The 20,096-nt window shown below is 40.3% G+C and overlaps 1 protein-coding gene across 2 annotated transcripts; it reads left to right on the forward strand.

The window, feature by feature from the left end:
* Window positions 1–6,320: 6,320 nt before the first annotated feature.
* SNTN (sentan, cilia apical structure protein) lies at window positions 6,321–18,893 on the forward strand. Of its 2 annotated transcripts, XM_054682601.2 has the most exons (5): window positions 6,321–6,443; window positions 8,440–8,474; window positions 13,426–13,565; window positions 17,402–17,491; window positions 17,642–18,875. In XM_054682601.2, exons 1-5 carry the CDS (start codon window positions 6,334–6,336, stop codon window positions 17,798–17,800), a joined length of 534 nt encoding a protein of 177 aa, XP_054538576.1. In that variant the 5' UTR covers window positions 6,321–6,333; the 3' UTR covers window positions 17,801–18,875. The 2 variants fall into 2 exon arrangements, with proteins under 2 accessions (XP_054538576.1, XP_001174574.2); XM_001174574.5 differs by lacking the exon at window positions 17,402–17,491 and having other exon boundaries at window positions 17,642–18,893.
* Window positions 18,894–20,096: the final 1,203 nt, after the last annotated feature.

The raw sequence follows: 20,096 nt of genomic DNA on the forward strand, positions 1-20,096 counted from the left end.
CCGAGCTACAGGAGGAAATTCGAACCAATGGCAAAGAAGTTAAAAGCTTTGAAAAAAAATTAGACGAATGGATAACTAGAATGACGAATGGATAACTAGAATAACCAATGCAGAGAAGTCCTTAAAGGACCTGATGGAGCTGAAAACCAAGGCACGAGAGCTACGTGATGAATGTATAAGCCTCAGTAGCCAATGCGATCAACTGGAAGAAAGGGTATCAGCGATGGAAGACGAAATGAATGAAATGAAGCAAGAAGAGAACTTTAGACAAAAAGGAATAAAAAGAAACAAACAAAGCCTCCAAGAAATATGGGACTATGTGAAAAGACCAAATCTACGTCAGATTGGTGTATCTGAAAGTCACGGGGAGAATGGAACCAAGTTGGAAAACACTCTTCAGTATATTATCCAGGAGAACTTCCCCAATCTAGCAAGGCAGGCTAACATTCAAATTCAGGAAATACAGAGAATGCCACAAAGATACTCCTCGAGAAGAGCAACTCCAAGACACATAATTGTCAGATTTACCAAAGTTGAAATGAAGGAAAAAATGTTAAGGGCAGCCCGACAGAAAGGTCGGGTTACCCACAAAGGGAAGCCCATCAGACTAACAGCAGATCTCTTGGCAGAAACTCTACAAGCCAGAAGAGAGTGGGGGCCAATATTCAACATTCTTAAAGAACAGAATTTTCAACCCAGAATTTCATATCCAGCCAAATTAAGCTTCATAAGTGAAAGAGAAATAAAATCCTTTACAGACAAGCAAATGCTGAGAGATTTTGTCACCACCAGGCCTGCCCTAAAAGAGCTCCTGAAGGAAGCACTAAACATGGAAAGGAACAACCGGTACCAGCCACTACAAAAACATGCCAAATTGTAAAGACCATCAAGGCTAGGAAGAAACTGCATCAACTAACCAGCAAAATAACCAGCTAACATCATAATGACAGGATCAAATTCACACATAACAATATTAACTTTAAATGTAAATGGGCTAAATGCTCCAATTAAAAGACAAAGACTGGCAAATTGGATAAAGAGTCAAGACCCATCAGTGTGCTGTATTTAGGAAACCCACCTCACGGGCAGGGACACACATAGGCTCAAAATAAAGGGATGGAGGAAGATCTACCAAGCAAATGGAAAACAAAAAAAGGCAGGGGTTGCAATCCCAGTCTCTGATAAAACAGACTTTAAACCAACAAAGATCAAAAGAGACAAAGAAGGCCATTACATAATGGTAAAGGGATCAATTCAACAAGAAGAGCTAACTATCCTAAATATATATGCACCCAATACAGGAGCACCCAGATTCATAAAGCAAGTCCTGAGTGACCTACAAAGAGACTTAGACTCCCACACAATAATAATGGGAGACTTTAACACCCCACTGTCAACATTAGACAGATCAACAAGACAGAAAGTTAACAAGGATATCCAGGAATTGAACTCAGCTCTGCACCGAGCAGACCTAATAGACATCTACAGAACTCTCCACCCCAAATCAACAGAATATATTTTTTTTTCAGCACCACACCTATTCCAAAATTGACCACATAGTTGGAAGTAAAGCACTCCTCAGCAAATGTAAACAAACAGAAATTATAACAAACTGTCTCTCAGACCACAGTGCAATCAAACTAGGACTCAGGATTAAGAAACTCACTCAAAACCAATCAACTACATGGAAACTGAACAACCTGTTCCTGAATGACTACTAGGTAAATAATGAAATGAAGGCAGAAATAAACATGTTCTTTGAAACCAATGAGAACAAAGACACAACATACCAGAATCTCTGGGACACATTCAAAGCAGTGTGTAGAGGGAAATTTATAGCACTAAATGCCCACAAGACAAAGCAGGAAAGATCTAAAATTGACACCCTAACATCACTATTAAAAGAACTAGAGAAGCAAGAGCAAACACATTCAAAAGCTAGCAGAAGACAAGAAATAACTAAGATCAGAGCAGAACTGAAGGAATTAGAGACACAAAAAACCCTTCAAAAATCAATGAATCCAGGAGCTGGTTTTTTGAAAAGATCAACAAAATTGATAGACCACTAGCAAGACTAATAAGAAAAGAGAGAAGAATCAAATAGATGCAATAGAAAATGATAAAGGGGATATCACCACCGATCCCACTGAAATACAAACTACCATCAGAGAATACTATAAACACCTCTACGCAAATAAACTAGAAAATCTAGAAGAAATGGATAAATTCCTCGACACATACATCCTCCCAAGACTAAACCACGAAGAAGCTGAATCTCTGAATAGGCCAATAACAGGCTCTGAAATTGAGGCAATAATCAATACCTTACCAACCAAAAAAAGTCCAGGACCAGATGGATTCACAGCTGAATTCTACCAGAGGTACAAAGAGGAGCTGGTACCATTCCTTCTGAAACTATTCCAATCAATAGAAAAAGAGGGAATCCTCCCTAACTCATTTTATGAGGCCAGCATCATCCTGATACCAAAGCCTGGCAGAGACACAGCCAAAAAAGAGAATTTTAGACCAATATCCTTGATGAACATTGATGCAAAAATCCTCAATAAAATACTGGCAAACCGAATCCAGCAGCACATCAAAAAGCTTATCCACCATGATCAAATGGGCTTCATCCCTGGGATGCAAGGCTGGTTCATCATACACAAATCAATAAATGTAATCCAGCATATAAACAGAACCAAAGACAAAAACCACATGATTATCTCAATAGATGCAGAAAAGGCCTTTGACAAAATTCAACAACCCTTCATGCTAAAAACTCTCAATAAATTAGGTATTGATGAGTCATATCTCAAAATAATAAGAGCTATCTATGACAAACCCACAGCCAATATCATACTGAATGGGCAAAAACTGGAAGCATTCCCTTTGAAAACGGGCACAAGACAGGGATGCCCCCTCTCACCACTCCTATTCAACATAGTGTTGGAAATTCTGGCCAGGGCAATCAGGCAGGAGAAGGAAATAAACGGTTTTCAGTTAGGAAAAGAGGAAGTCCAGTTGTCCCTGTTTGCAGATGACATGATTGTATATCTAGAAAACCCCATCGTCTCAGCCCAAAATCTCCTTAAGCTGATAAGCAACTTCAGCAAAGTTTCAGGATACAAAATCAATGTACAAAAATCACAAGCATTCTTATACACCAATAACAGACAAACAGAGAGCCAAATCATGAGTGAACTCCCATTCACAATTGCTTCAAAGAGAATAAAATACCTAGGAATCCAACTTACAAGGGATGTGAAGGACCTCTTCAAGAACTACAAACCACTGCTCAATGAAATAAAAGAGGCTACAAACAAATGGAAGAACATTCCATGCTCATGGGTAGGAAGAATCAATATCGTGAAAATGGCCATACTGCCTAAGGTAATTTATAGATTCAATGCCATCCTCATCAAGCTACCAATGACTTTCTTCACAGAATTGGAAAAAACTACTTTAAAGTTCATATGGAACCAAAAAAGAGCCCGCATCGCCAAGTCAATCCTAAGCCAAAAGAACAAAGCTGGAGGCATCACGCTACCTGACTTCAAACTATACTACAAGGCTACAGTAACTAAAACAGCATGGTACTGGTACCAAAACAGAGATATACACCAATGGAACAGAACAGAGCCCTCAGAAATAACGCCACATATCTACAACTATCTGATCTTTGACAAACCTGAGAAAAACAAGCAATGGGGAAAGGATTCCCTATTTAATAAATGGTGCTGGGAAAATTGGCTAGCCATATGTAGAAAGCTGAAACTGGGTCCCTTCCTTACACCTTATACAAAAATTAATTCAAGATGGATTAAAGACTTAAATGTTAGACCTAAAACCATAAAAACCCAAGAAGAAAACCTAGGCAATACCATTCAGGACATAGGCATGGGCAAGGACTTCATGACTAAAACACCAAAAGCAATGGCAACAAAAGCCAAAATTGACAAATGGGATCTAATTAAACTATTAAACTAAAGAGCTTCTGCACAGCAAAAGAAACTACCATCAGAGTGAACAGGCAACCTACAGAATGGGAGAAAATTTTTGCAATCTACTCATCTGACAAAGGGCTAATATCCAGAATCTATAATGAACTCAAACAAATTTACAAGAAAAAAACAAACAACCCCATCAAAAAGTGGGCGAAGGATATGAACAGACATTTCTCAAAAGAAGACATTTATGCAGCCAAAAAACACATGAAAAAATGCTCATCATCACTGGCCATCAGAGAAATGCAAATCAAAACCCCAATGAGATACCATCTCACACCAGTTAGAATGGCGATCATTAAAAAGTCAGGAAACAACAGGTGCTGGAGAGGATGTGGAGAAATAGGAACACTTTTACACTGTTGGTGGGACTGCAAACTCGTTCAACCATTGTGGAAGTCAGTGTGGTGATTCCTCAGGGATCTAGAACTAGAAATACCATCTGACCCAGCCATCCCATTACTGGGTATATACCCAAAGGATTATAAATCTTGCTGCTATAAAGACGCATGCACACGTATGTTTATAGCGGCACTATTCACAATAGCAGATACTTGGAACCAACCTAAATGTCCAACAACGATAAACTGGATTAAGAAAATGTGGCACATATACACCATGGAATACTATGCAGTCATAAAAAATGAAGAGTTCATGTCCTTTGTAGGGACATGGATGAAACTGGAAACCATCATTCTGAGAAAACTATCGCAAGGACAAAAAACCAAAAACCGCATGTTCTCACTCATAGATGGGAATTGAACAATGAGAACACATGGACACAGGAAGGGGAACATCACACACCGGGGCCTGTTGTGGGGTGGGGGGCGGGGGGAGGGATAGCATTAGGAGATATACCTAATGCTAAATGGCAAGTTAATGGGTGCAGCACACCAACATGGCACATGTATACATATGTAACAAACCTGCACATTGTGCACATGTACCCTAAAACTTAAAGTATAATAATAATAAAATTAAATTAAAAAAAAAGAAAATCCAGATTTTGGGAAACTTGCCCAGACTGCTCCTTCTGAGGAAGCCATCTCTAGGGTCTCACTTGGGGAGTGAGAGTGGCTCGGGGTCATCATGTGACCCACAGGAGCTAATTGCATGGGGTAACTGACTACCTACGGGATGAACTGGCACTAAAACTCTGACCAGCATGGGCAATGGTAATTAGTAAGACCAGTCAAACTTTCCCCTGCATCCCAAATTTGAATTGAAAATGTTAAGGAAATTAATGAATAGGTAGAGGGAACAAAAAAAAGAAAACCCATAAACAGAAGCAGGCAATGGGAAAGTGACACACATGGTCATTTGACGGTGGAGCAGTGACCAGTGAAGCAGCAGTAAGATGGCAGAGACCCTGGAGCCTATCGCAGCCTGAATAGTGATTATCCTTAGCTTCTCTTGAGAATTCTAGCTCCTCTCACGCATCAGCTCATCAGTGACTTAGGCAATTGTTTGACATGTCTTTCCTGAACCTGACTCATTTCGCTGAGCTGATACAACCTCTCGTTTTTACAGAAAGTGTTCTAAGCTACCACAAGAGAAATAGCCTCCCTATCGGCCTTCCTACATTTACTCTGTCCACCTCTCTAAACCATTATTCACTTTGAAGTTGGGGTGATCTCTCAAAAATGTAAATTTAACTTCATTAACCTCCTTGCTTAAAATACACAAATGGCTTCCTATTCTTTCGACATACAGTAAGAAAATCCCTACAGTAACCTAAAAGTTCCTGCATGGCCTGGCCACTGAGTCTGCTCTTTAGCCTCAGCTTGAGACACACGCCCCCAATCTCTTTGGTTCAGTCACGCTGGCTTTCCTTCAGTCCCTTCTGATCACCACATTCCCTCCTGCCCCAGGGCTCAGCGCAGGCTATTCCTTCTGTCTACAATATGGATCCCTTATCCTTTCACCTAGTTAACACCTACTCATCATCAAGCATCACTTCCCCAGGGATGCCTCGCTGACCTCCCTGACTGATGTCAATCTCATGGCATCTGCCTTGCATAGTACTGTTCACAGGTGTGACTTTTTGTGCAATTACTTGATTAATATCAGTCATTCCCACTAAACTCCCTGAGACCAGGGTCTACATCTGATTTTGCTTACTGATGTTTCCCCATCACCTTGTACAGTGCCATGCTAACAGTAGGCATGAAAATATTTATTGAATGATTTTATGTCTAAATACAATGACGCTGTGGAAAAGTTCTTCTAGACATGCAACTGTATAGTTGTCATGGAGGGAATGACAATAGTAACAGTGGGCAAGTGACTGTTGCTTAGGAAGCACTGACACAAAACAGAAGACGAGAGAATGGGTGGCTGTATGCACAGTACCCAGGACAAATCTCTCCACTTGGAAGGAGATCCCAATCCTTCTGCAGCCCCAACATCCACCTGCTCACCTAGGAAAATGCCCAAAAGGTCAGTGGCACTTGGCTGTCTTTTATTGAGTTTCATTTAAGCTTGCAGATATATTTCCAAAGAGTTTATGTCAACAGCTTTATAAGCCAAGTTATTGCCAGTTTGGTGCCTATTACCTACCCTAATCCAGCTTTAAATTGACTTGGAAAAACAAAGACAACAAACTTGCAGCCTTGACTGCAAAGTGAAAAGATGGTGCAATTAATGCAAATATCTTTGATTGCCTCTTGAGAAACATTTGTAAATCAAAATTGGTAATGACTTAACTGTGTAGCATATTCTCTCAAATTATGCACAACAGAGAGAAATTGTTTTATATTATTCAAATGTGTAAAGTTATGTTTAATAAGTGAAAAATGTTCTTTCTCATATAATTTCATTTAGGAGACTGGCTTTAGTTTCAAAAACCTTTTGTGGACACATAGCAAGTGCTAGGTAGTCTGCGAGGTCAGGAGAAGGAGATATGGATATGAACTGCATGGTTCTTGCTTCTCAAGGGTCTCACAGACCCTTGAGACCCTTCTCGATCGTCTCACAGACCCTTGAGACCCTTCTCAATCATAGCAATAGAAAGAAATACATGCCATGTTACCAGTGCACATTGTGCAAAGTGAAATGTCCTTCAATTTATAAAGGAAATAATAATGGTGCAGAGGTTGTAGAAGAGCAGGAGGCACTCACCAAGAAGACCACGAAGGGTTCGAGATAACACAGGGTCCAGCTTTGTAGTGTTACAAGTGAAAAAAATGAGGAACCCCCAAAGACAAAGTTTCCTCAAGTAGTTAATGCCAAAACCAGATCCTGAACCCAAAAGTTCCTTTTAAGGAGTTATCCAAGGTACTACCAAATTCTATTATCCTTACTGGCTTTCTCAAAAAACACTCCAGCCATTGGGGGTTGAAAAATCAAGCAAACTTTGATTTGCTGTTTATAAGAGAGCAAGATACAACTTCCTGCCTCCAATTTGGCCCCTTTTCAATCTACTTCTGATATAACCATGAAATAATGTCCTAAAATGCAAATCTGATCATGTGATTCCTGTTGCCCTTAGGATAATAACTGGCATCCTTCATGAGGCCTCCAAGGCTCAATATGCCCTGGCCCTGCCTGGCCTCTAACCACTATCTCCTTCTTTCTCTAGGTGCCACCCACACTATACCTCCTCTGGTTCTTCAATCATACGGTGATTTCTGCCACATCAGGCCTCAACACATAAGTTTCCTCTGCATGGAACACGCTTCCTCCTTCTTCACTACTGATTCATTAGGCTCAGGCAGAGTGCCATTACCCTCACTGTAGACTAGGTTATTACCTCTTTGCCCTCTCTATGTGCTCTGCCATGACTTTTTATCGAGTTACCTGCCTAGTAACCGTCTTCTTTTCTAGACTTAGCCCCAAGAGGGTAGGAATGTCTCTATCAGCCACTCATGCATCCCACACCTCAGCATAATACCCAGATTCTTAGTTAGGAAGGCTAAGCTGCTGGAACAAAAAAACTTCAAAGTCTGAGCATTTTACAGAATGCGAAGTTCTTTTTTCTTTGCCATGTGACAGTCCAGAGTGGGAGTTCCAGGTCTGTGACTATTTTACTCCATGCAGTCACGTGAGACACAGGCTGATCAGCATGTGGCTTCTAAAGTCTTCCTGATAATTTCCACCTTAGTCAGCTTGAATGGGGAAAAGCATGGGGGAGCTTACATGGAAGGTGTTCACTTCTCTACTGCTCCATTTCCATCTGGAGGAACTTAGTCACATAGCTGCAAAACTACAAGGAAGACTGAAATACGTGGGCTAGCTGGCCAGCCATGTGCAGGCATTTCTTTACTATGTGGCAGGGAGAAAAAGGATTTTGAAACACAGATGGCTGCTCCACTAAAGTCTCAGAGAATGTTTACCAAAATAAACAATTTTTAAATCATTATATTGCTCTACTATAGATGCTGATATCAATACCCCAACTCCCAGAATCATTCTGTTTCTTTCATTTTTTTGGCAGCATTTCAATATCCAAACAACTGGCTTCAGTGAAAGGTAAGGCACAGATGACACAGATGTACATTTTTCTCCTCTACCAAGATGGCATGCCAAGTGTTAAAAAAAATAATAGGACATCAAAGAATGCCAGAGATGTAAGGGAACTTTTGAATAAATCATCAAACATTCATGATGTTCTTTTTAAAGATGGGGGAACTGAGGTCCAGGAGTAGGAATTAACTTACCTAAACTTACATAGTTCATTAAAGACAGAGCTGAGATGAGACCATGGATCCCCTGGCTCCTAATTCAGTGTTCTTCCCACCATATCCAGTTGCGTCTCCAAGGGCAGCATCCTCAGAATGTCTAGAGCAGGACCATGAGTATCTGACTCATGAATGTTAAGTGGAACTCAGGATGCAATCAGCTCCCAACTGCCTCTGTTGACTGAGTGGAAACAGTGTGGCCACCTCTCAAAGTGTAAATATTTGCCCCTGGAAATGAATTGCATAGGTAAAATAAGTTTGGGACTAACAACATTGCCATGGAAATAACAATGTAAGAAAAAAACGCTTGTATACTTGGATCATTATTTTATTCAAAAGTATAAGGCTTCACCTGTTTACAGAGTAACAAGCACAGCTGTACATTACTATATTGCAGGTTTTTCCCTCCTAGATGACTAGCCAAACTCTCCAAAAGAGACTCTGTAATTTTATTTAAATAAATCTCCATCTTCATGGAACTATTTTTATATTATTACAACACAGCAGACTGGTGATTTATGTTTCAATAATTTACACAACTTCAGGCACTTTTGAGAATTGTCCCATCACATGTCTAACACAACTTCTCCTTCTGGGAGGTTGAGATTGTAACTCGGTCACCTCCACCGCACACCCACCCCTGCCCACGTACACAACATTCCTAGCACCAGACTCCTTAAATCGGACCACTGAACCACATTTATTCTTATGCCTTAAAAAAAAACACAGGATAAACATGATTCATCTCCCCAGAATGTATTTTATTTAGTGGGAAGTAATTCTAAATGTTATTCATCAAAATCAGACATGGATAGGTCGTGACATAGAAGTCAATACAAACCCACATTTTCTCTGCTGGCTACTTGGGACTATGCCCCAATCTCATGAGGCTTAGGAATGCAGGGTGAGTATATATTTGCCTCTAACACCCAGGGTATTTTTGCAGCGGGAAAATTTGAGAAGTACTGGGAAAATTACTGGCCTAAAAAGTAGACAGCAGGGACCTAGTTTTTAGTTCTGATATATACTACCTATGTGAGCTTGAGCAAACAACTTCTCTCCTGTAGGTCTTCACATCATTCACAAAAATAACTGATATTAGGACAAGTTCTAAAATGAGGAGATTCTTTCATCCTGCTGTATTGAGACTGGTATTTCCATGACACCATTCAATGTGAACTGACAGTGAACGAATTAGGAGATTTAGTGTTCCACATTCCAGAGCAGGTGAGGAGGAAGAGGCAGAGGATTTTTCTGAAGTTCAAAACAGCCCAGTTTAACACATGTATAGTGAAGCCTACAACATGCCAGGGCCTGGGAATGAATGCAAAGATAAACAAGACGCAATAACTGTCCACAAAGAATATATAGTCCAATGTGCTATACAGTATAGCAGCCACCAGCTACATGTAGATACTGAGCACTTGAAATTTGGTTAATTTGAATTGAGATGTGTTAAGACTTAGGAGACTTAGTAGGAGAAAAAATGTAAAATATCCCAATAATTTGTTTATATTGATGACATGTTGAAATGATAATATTTTAATATATTGGCTTCAGTAAAATAGATTATTAAAATTAACTTTTACCTGTTTATTTTTACTTCTTTAATGTGGCCATCTATCAGAAATTTTAAAATTATGATTGTGGCTCAAATTATTTTTGGTGGGGGGACAGCACTGATGTAGAAGATAATCTAAACAGAGTGTTTCAGTGTGAAGATTATGAAAAGATTATGTTTAAGAATTACAGAAGCACAAAGGAAGGACATGTAGCCCCATCTGGGAGTTTGGGAAAGAGTCCTGCAAAATACACTGCCTGAAAACACAACACCTAGAGGCAGCGTGCATCTTGGAGTGAAACCAGAGCAGTTGTGTGGGCAAGCTATAATACTTAGCCTCTTGCTGTCTCCGTTTCTTCATCGATAGAGTGGGGGTTGATACTAAGACATACCTCATCGGACTGACATCAGAATGTAGTGAGTTGAGTCATGTGCATTCATCCCAGGGAGGAGTCATTGGCATGTAGAATGTGTGTCGTATATTATTGTCCACCAGAACACAAGCTCCAAAAAGTCAGAGTTTGTTCTTTTGATGTTGCTCACTGCTCTACGCCCCAGAACTATCACAGGGCCTGGTAATAAATACTTGCCAATAAATACTTGTTGGATGGATAGAGTATGTAGCGACTACACACAGTTCAGTATTATTAAAGTACTGACAGTGAGCTAGGGAATAACAAAGAGGGTAGCAGAAATCGGCCTGGCTTAATGTCCTTCCCTGCACCCCCATTCCAGAGGCAAGAGAGCCAATAAAAGATGCCAAAAGAGAAAGAGCAGTCCCTTGTGTTTTCAGTTGCACTTAGCCCTTTACAATATGCTTTCACATACTAGTTCCCAACTCTGTGAGGCAGACAGTGAAGGAATTAAGAGGCAACATGCTGGGTTTATTGAGGGAAGAATCCAACCATAAAAACAGGAAACTAAAACGCCTCACCGAATATCATCATTGTTATTAGAACAACCAGAGTTCCTCGTTATCTTTTATTTTTAATATTTTCTAGCTCTGTTTTTACCATGGCCATATGCTATTTTATAGTGAAGGGAAAGGCATGCTGTTTTTTAAAAGAGATGCAGGAAAAGAATGGGAAGTTGGCTAGACCAGATGGAGTTCCCATTTCAGAGTGCAGTCAGACCTGAACTTCATCAGAGGGTCAAAAAATATCTGGATTCCACAATCACGATGGGGATGCCCTTGCAAGAAGATACTCCTAAGTGGCTAATCTTTCTATGGACTTTGAAGTCAAAGATTTCATATACTTTCTTTGCGACTTCTTAGCAATGTGAACTTTATTTAACCAAATATATAGCCTGGGCACTGCTCAGAGATACAATAAAAACTGAGAAGGCCCACACACTTCCTCCTTTCACCCACTTGTCTTCACTCTTGTCCATCCTCCTCACCTTTAACTGAAAAATTAGATGCTCAAAATGCTTTGATGCCTTCTCTTTCCACTTTGAAGAAAATCCTGATTCCTTTACATGGCCTACAAGTCCTGCATGATCTAGCTTTTGCCTACAAACACCCTTCCAGCCCCTAGACTCTACTCACAACTGTCTTCTTTCAGAAATCTGCCAAATATGTCAGATTTCTTCTGACCTGAGACTTCACATATCCGGCTTCCCGAGCCTGGAACATTCAGCAAATCCCTAATCTCACCCTGAACCTCACCCTTTTCGTGGCTGGCTCCTCCTCATCCTAGTAATCTTAGCTTAAATATTAATCTACTCATGGAGGCCCTCCAGACCACCCATCTAAGTAGTTTTCCTCCCAGACCCGCTATGTAATTTTTTTCCTGTCTCTGTACCTTCCTTGCCTCATACAACACAAGTTATATATATATATATATATATATATATATATATATATATATATATATATATGTAAAATATATATATGTGGACAAATAACATAAAATAACAGAAAAAATAAATACATGTGTATACATATACATACTCTTGATTATTATTGATTTCTTTGCTAGATCGTAAGATCTATGAGAGCAGAAACCACATCTGAGGTTTTTTAATTTAAAAAAAAAATAGGGACAGGGGTCTTGCTATGTTGACCAGGCCGGTCTCAAACTCCTGGCCTCTAGCAATCATCCCATCTCGGCCTTCCAAAGTGCTGGGATTACAGGCATGAGACACAGTGCCTGGCCCCACATCTGGTCTTGTCCCCTCTGTATTCTGGGAAGTAACAGGCACTTAGTAAGCACTCAATATGAAAATCATGTTATTCGGACTGAACATCATTCTTTGAAACTGTCATTGTTGCACATTACCTGGACTGAAAGCTGGGACATTTTGTTCTTATTTTCTTCGGATTCATTCATTTAACAGCATTTATTAGCACCTACAATGTAGCAGACATTTGTACTGTCACTGGGAATATACTGATTTTAAGAAAAAAGGTCTGATCCCTGGCCGATGGAGACTGCTTTCTAGTTGAGGAAAGGACAGGTAAACATGTAATACCTGTAAAGGGTGATAAGTTCTACACTAGGGGATGTATTGGTGACTAAAAGAACACAAAGCATACGAATTTTCTTCATGGTAACTTGTACATTTCCCTGTGTTCACAGCAGCACAGTGGAAAGAAATGAATTAGCATTGCCCTATCAAGAAGCTTACCTGAGAGAAACCAGCTGGGAGATCACTCTGTTTTAGGCCACGAGTCAAAGAGAACCCTTATTCATCATTATAGCAAAGAGCTTTTCCTGAAAGTCATTCTCCTTTCTCATACTGACACGAAGTGATGCTGTGTCTGACACAGAATGTAAATTCCACAAGAGTAGGACTTCATTTTATTCAGTGATTCCTAATATCAAGGACCGAGCCTCGTCCATAGTACATGCTCTATCAATATTTGTTGAATAACTGAATGAAATTACAGATCAGAAAACCAAAGCTTAGAGAGGTGAGAGACTTTTCTAAGGTCACATGGCAAGCAAGTGGTAAATCTCATATCTAACTCTACTAATTCTAATTGCTATTAAGGGACCTTTGTTCTCCATTGTTTAAAGATGCAGGATCGGAAACTCCCACATCCTTCTCCCAGATAGGAGGCAAAGGGCCAAGATTTAGAAGGTTCCCTACAGTTCCCTTGGAAGACACAACAGCAGGTCTGGGGAAGGGTTATTTCTAACTCAGGATACTTTGTTCCACATTTCTTCTCTCCTAGCTCTGAGGAAGTGCTCAGATCTGGAAAAAGCTATTGCCACCACTGCTCTGATTTTCAGAAATTCTTCTGACTCTGATGGTAAACTTGAAAAAGCTATTGCCAAAGATCTGCTGCAAACCCAATTTAGGAATTTCGCAGAGGTGAGAGAATTAACTTGCATAAAGAAACAGAAACCACACCCTCATGGCTGACCCAATGAGCAAATAACTCCAGCTCCAGGTCCCTGTCATGTTGTCTCACGTAACAAATGTTTATTGAACACCTACCTTATGCCAGGCAGTGAGCTGCACTGGAGTTGATGCAGTGAAGACAGCAATCCCCAGCAGAGGAAAGAAATACACTAAAAAAGTAATTAAAAATAGTCAAAGGATGTGAAAGAGTAGAACATTCAGTGAGAGTAAAACAGAGGAACTATCTTGGGGCAGGTAATCAAAGATGGGCTCCTGGAAAACTAAGGTATAGCTGAGATCTGAAGAATAAGCAGGAGGTAGCTAGGCAAGGGGGAGTGAGAATGATAGCATTCCAAGCAGAGATCTGGAGGGCCAGTTGGTGAGAAGGGATGGGACGGTAGCTGGGAAGTGGTTAGAGATGAGGCTGGGGAGGCAAGGAGAAGCCAAATCTTACAGAAGCATAGCCTGATAGCAAGAGGAAGCCAGGAACTATTTCTACGCCCAGGCCTAAGAAATTACACCAGCTGCAGTACAGAGAACAGACTAGGGTTGGGGGTGGAATAGGAAAAAAGGGAATAACTAGCTGTGGGGAGGCAATTCAAGAGAAAGATGGTGATGGCTTAGACTACGGCGGTGAAGATGGAGATAAACAAACAAATAGAAGAGACGTTTATAAGGTGGAATGAACAAGATCTGACAATTGATTGACTGTGAGAGTTGAAGGATAGGAAAGCAAATGACGACAACCCAATTTCTGACTTACAAAAGGAATGGTGGTGTTCCCACTCCTAGAGAAGAAAAAGGCTAAAGAATAAGCAGGTTTGAGGTGGGATGGAGGTAGGGAGGAGATGGCGAGTTTCATTAGGTTGTGTCAGTGTTAAGATGTCCATGAAATATTTAAGAGGAAGACTTAGCAACAGGATAGATGAGTTCAAAGGTGAGAATAGAGATCTGTGTTCAAAATATAGAAATGAGAGTCAGCAGTATATAATCAGTCACTGGCCTAAAGGTTACTACCTTACTCACCTAAGGGTATATTTCTCAAATTTCAGTCACTGAATACCATATTTAGTATTTTTCCCACAACTGCCTATAGGCTGTGTTGCTTTGAACTTTTCCTTTGTATTTTCTCTCTACTTCAGTAAATTTTTATAAGGACACTGTATCATTATTCTTATTGTAAATTCAGTGGATTAGAGTAAAAAATAATAGTGAAAAAATAGACGACTATCAATTCTTATTTAGTGTTTAATATTTATTCTTGCATCACCTAAAATACCATTACATTCTATCGGCAGTATATATTCATACTTTGGAAAATACCAGCCTAGGGAAAATGTGTAAGAGGAAAAGAGGGCCTCATATCAGCTTAAACTATCAATATTTATTGATGGGTAGAGCAAGAAAGCACATAGAGGCAGTCTCCAAGTCCCTGTATCTGTTCTGAAATATTGAAAAGATATTATTCTCTCTATATATGCACACATACACATACATAAACACCTATATATGGTTTCAGTGCACTACAGTTATATAAGATGTCACCCACTGGGGGGAGCTAAGTCAAGGGTACAACTTTCTGTGAGTGGGTGATTATTTCAAAAGAGAAAGGGAGAATATAGTGTAATACACAGATAAATGAATGGAAGTAAATGTTAATAAGGGTTAGCTATTTTGAGTAATGGGGTAAAGGGTTACAGTCACAGTCCTTTTTTTAAATTTACTTTTTCTAAATGTTCTATATTAAACATGTATTTTTCTGATTTTTTTTTTTTTTTGGAAAGCTACTTTTTCAGGCAGAAATATCAGGCAGAATTTATCAAGAGATAACAAGTTTTGGGGAGTCTAAGGAAAGGATGGGTAAATAAATTCTATACCATTTGCCTACATCCAAGGCCAAAAGAAATGGGGCCCATATGCCAGACAGAAAGGGGGCTCATTACCTGGTAACCTGGCAAATGCTCAGCAAGCTTTTAACACATACGAAAATGAAGAACTAATGGATGCACCATCTTGATGTAACTCATCATCCCTCTCAGAACACCAGGGGAAAAGAATTAAAAACCAGTCCTTAGGAAAGACACCTTCAGCCTCATGTCTCTCAGTGTAGGCTAAACCCTAGAAGTACAGCCAATTTCTGGATCTCTCTAGCAGCAGGCACACCCAGGCCTCAGTGTAATCTTGCCCTCTGCTCGAGATGAAAGCAGAGCCATATTTCAGGGACTTGAGGGGACAGTTCATCCCAAGGCATTCTCTGCAATGTCTGTCAGAATACTGCCTTGGCCCAACCGCCCTGCCCCATGAGACCCCCTAGGGCAGGTGCATGCACGTGAGTCAATGGCAAAGCTCAGGAGCCCACTTGATTCCTAACTGGGCTTTCTCCTCAATCCCCATGTTGTGTCCCCTGATAAACTGAGCTGGTTCTTTTGGCGAAGGCCTGAGTTCTAAGGGGAACATTGCCTTTCCCATAAGGCTAAACATGGTTTTGGGGATCTTAGCACCTTATAGCCAGTCAGATAGAATTTTAAAAAGCACCTAAAGGCACTACTGGAAAGATACAAAAAGATGACAGGTCATGCCCCAGGAGGACTGGACCTCAGAAAATGGTGTGCTCTTAAAATATGCAGGAAATAAAAGAAGACCAATACCTATCTCGTACCTCTGAGCAAACAGTGTGCCATTCTGCTAGTAAAGTGGTCCTGTCTACCTGTGTCTTGGAATCTGACCCTTTCTAAATAACACTCAGCTCTCCTGGAGGGAGAGAGTAGAGAGCTCCCCTTGGCCCTCATGGATAGGGTGATGGTGACCTCTTGAGGAGAAACAGCCTATAAGAGGAATGTAGCATCATTCCCAAAGTACCTTAGTCATTGCTGTGATGGCTTTGTACACCTAGCACATGGGTGAGGATTTGGGAACAAACTAAATGCAAATATGGTTCAACATAATGGTGAATCAAACGACTTTAACATTTTTATTGTCACTGGGGAAGATATTTCACAAGCTGTGATTTGAAATTAAAAAGTCTCTCCATTTATATACTATTAAGATGCTTTCCTTCAATCTGACTATTTATGAACACTGTGAACATAGTTTGATTTGTAATCAAACTAAAGCTAAATAATCTTTCAAAGCATGTATTTTCTTTTAGCATATTTTATTCTATATTTCTGGATAATCTTAAGTCTTAGATAATGAACCCATAGAAGATACCTTCCCTAACACAAAGATTGTATTTTGAAAATTTAAAAACATAATATGTGTGTTCAAAAAAAGGCAGAATAGCTTAGCAGTTAAGAGTATGGGCTCTCAAGAGGTAGATGGGCTACAAACCCTGGCTCCACACCAAAATCTTCCCAGCTTGGGGCAAGTCTCTTAATTATCACCTGTTTCTGATACTGCATCTGTAGGATGAGGATAATAGTGGTATATATTCAATAAGGTCACTATGATGATTAGAGGAGATAACACATAAAAAGATTTCACATGGTGTTTTACTGGTAGCATTGTTGGCAACTTGATGTGTTATTATTGTTAATAACATGTTTATTATTTACTATGATTTGGATGTTTGTCCCCTCCAAACTCCATGTTGAAATTTGATCTCCAATGTTGGAGGTGGGGCCTTATGGGAGGTGTTTGAAGTCATGGGGACAGAGCTTTCTTGAATAAATGAATGCCCTGCCTTGGGGCTGTTGAGTGAGTTCTCACTCTATTAGTTACCACAAGAGCTGGTTGTTTAAAAGAGCCTGGAACCCTCCCTCCTCCTCTTGCCCCCTCTCTTGCTGTGTGATCTGTTCATACACCAGCTCCCCTTCACCTTCTACCATGAGTGGAAGCAGTCTGAGGTCCTCACCACATGCAGATGCCTGATCTTGAACTTTCCAGCCATCAGAATTGTAAGCCAGATTTTTCTTTTTTCTTTATAAATCACTCAGTCTCAGGTATTCTATTACAGCAACACTAAACAGACTAAGACATTATTGTTTATGATCTGTAAACCTAAAGTCTATACAATGAATTCAGTTTTTATTTCTCCATTCTCACAGGGACAAGAAACCAAGCCAAAATACAGAGAGATCCTTTCTGAACTTGATGAGCACACAGAAAATAAGCTAGATTTTGAAGACTTCATGATCTTGCTCTTAAGCATCACTGTCATGTCAGATCTGCTACAAAATATACGGAGTGTAAAAATTATGAAATAAACAGTTTTAAATATGCTGTATAAAATAATGGCAAAAGACAGTGTTATTAAAATGTTTCCATCTTATTTTTGATTAATTGAATATATCTATCATGCATCTGAAATTGCCTAGGATGGTTCTGATTGCTGGTATTCAGATCCAATGTAACTCCAAATATTTACCCATACACTTGAAGAATGTTTGAATGATAAGGTCTCTGTGTGCTTTACAATAGGATAGATTTGATACCACTGAATAATAAATGGCTTTTGCTGAGTCAGTAGCGACCTAGAGCACTCTACTTATAGTCATTGAGTCACTCATTTATTCACTAAACATTTGCTGAGCATCTACTTGATGGAACTGCTGAGGATACAGTAATGAATTGGCCAGGCAATTCCTTCCTTCAGACATGCTTGCAGAAGTCTAGCAGAAGAGATAGACATTGAACAATTTTTAATTAATTGCATACACAGTATAATTAGAATTGAAATAAGGGCTATAGGATGCTAAAAGAGATTATCACCTGATCTGAGTTCAAAGTTCAGAAAAGCTTTACTGACATTCTATAAAAAGCAAAAAAAAAAAAAAAAATTGGTCCATGGATGCCAGGGATATGGGTGGGAAATGCGGCTGTCCACAAATGGCACAAGGGGAGTTTTTTATTTTATTTTACTTTATTTTATTTTTGAGACAGAGTTTTGCTCTTGTTGCCCAGGCTGGAGTGCAATGGCACGATCTCAGCTCACTGCAACCTCGGTCTCCCAGGTTCAAGTGATTCTCCTGCCTCAGCCTCCTGAGTAGCTGGGATTACAGGCGTGTGCCACCGTGCCAGGCTAATTTTTTTTGTATTTTTAGTGGAGATGGGGTTTCGCCATGTCGGCCAGGCTGGTCTCGAACTCCTGACCTCAGGTGATCCGCCCACAGCCTCCCAAAGTGCTGGGATTACAGGCCAAGGGGACTTTTAAGGGGGCTGGAAATGGTCTCCATTTTGATTGTGAGGTGGTGGCTACAAGATTGCATGCATTTGTCAAACTCATAGAACTGCACACTGAAAAGAGTGAATTGTACTGTATGTCAATTATACCTAAATAAATCTGACTTAACAAAAAAATAAAACTCAGTATACTTGTAATCTCTGAACACAATTTAACCAACAATTCCTTGGGATTATGATGTAAAAGTAGTCATATCCCAGAGACCCACACCGACTCCCATGACCCCCTCCTGTATTCCTGAATTTAAATTACATACACACATATAGTCAATGCCTGAACCTTTAAGGTAGACTCTCACAAGGATTTTTATTCATGTAGGACCTCACCTGAGGACAGCAGGCCCCAGTAGGGTAGCTCAGCATATGGCAATGGGCACTCAAGGTCCCCAGAGGGGGCACTGGGCAACAGCCAGAGGCACAAGCCTTAATCAACCCTGGCTTTCAGAGATGCCTTCTTACTCTAGATGCCATCTTACTCTATCTTTACGTGGGAGTAATAATGTCCCCCCTTTCCAACTGCAGGAACTGAGGATTACAGTAGCTAAATGATGGTCCAGGATCATTGAGGCAATCAATTTCAGAGTCAGAATCCTGGCAGAAGCAAAGAGGTGCCAAAAGGGGAGGAGAAACAGGAGACATAGTTTTCCGGCTTTGATTCCCATTTTGTTCCAGTCACTTGCTAAGTTCCACAATCAGGCAGGCAGTCACCTAACATGTATTGCACTTCTACCGCAGGCTGTTGCCAAGAGAGAGGCAAAGAGGAACGAGTCACAGTCTTTACCTTCCAGGAGTTTATGGCTGGCAAAACATGTATGTAAATGTGGTCTATTGGAGCTATTCTATAATCTTGTCAAATGCATGGTAGGACTTTACTTCTCTGTTTCCTTACGGTTGAGTGTGCCCATCCTTTGACCAGAGACATCTGAGCTGAAGTGAAATATGCCACTTCCAGGTGGAGGCTTTGAGAGCCTGGGTCAATTCACTGCCCTGCTTCCCTGGGCTGTGATAACTGGCAACATGCCCCATGGAGGCTGCTCCTTCAGCCTAGGTCCTGAGGGAGGCCAGTTTAGAGCAGAAGCCCAGACAAACTGATACAGACATCTTGCTGAAGAAAGAAAGAAATATTTTACCAGAAAAAAAGATGGTTATTCACTGTAAAATTATTATAACTTCCCAAGTTATCCCTCACCTCTCATTTTCTTCCCAGCCCAACATTGTATGCCTCATAACCTATGTTAAGAAAATCTGCCAGGCACAGTGGCTCATGCCTGTAATCCCAGCACTTTGGGAGGCCAAGGCGGGCAGATCACCTGAGGTCAG

The sequence above is a fragment of the Pan troglodytes genome, chromosome 2, assembly GCF_028858775.2.
Source record: "Pan troglodytes isolate AG18354 chromosome 2, NHGRI_mPanTro3-v2.0_pri, whole genome shotgun sequence".
Lineage (NCBI taxonomy): Eukaryota > Metazoa > Chordata > Mammalia > Primates > Hominidae > Pan > Pan troglodytes.

Bases quoted from the DNA above. Each gene is read 5' to 3' on its own strand.
- SNTN (XM_054682601.2), top strand. From the start codon at position 6,334: ATGGGTGGCTGTATGCACAGTACCCAGGACAAATCTCTCCACTTGGAA. The intron at 6,444-8,439 runs GTCAGTGGCACT...TTTTTTTGGCAG, and splicing joins CCTAGGAAAATGCCCAAAAG to CATTTCAATATCCAAACAAC. The intron at 8,475-13,425 runs GTAAGGCACAGA...CTTCTCTCCTAG, and splicing joins ACAACTGGCTTCAGTGAAAG to CTCTGAGGAAGTGCTCAGAT.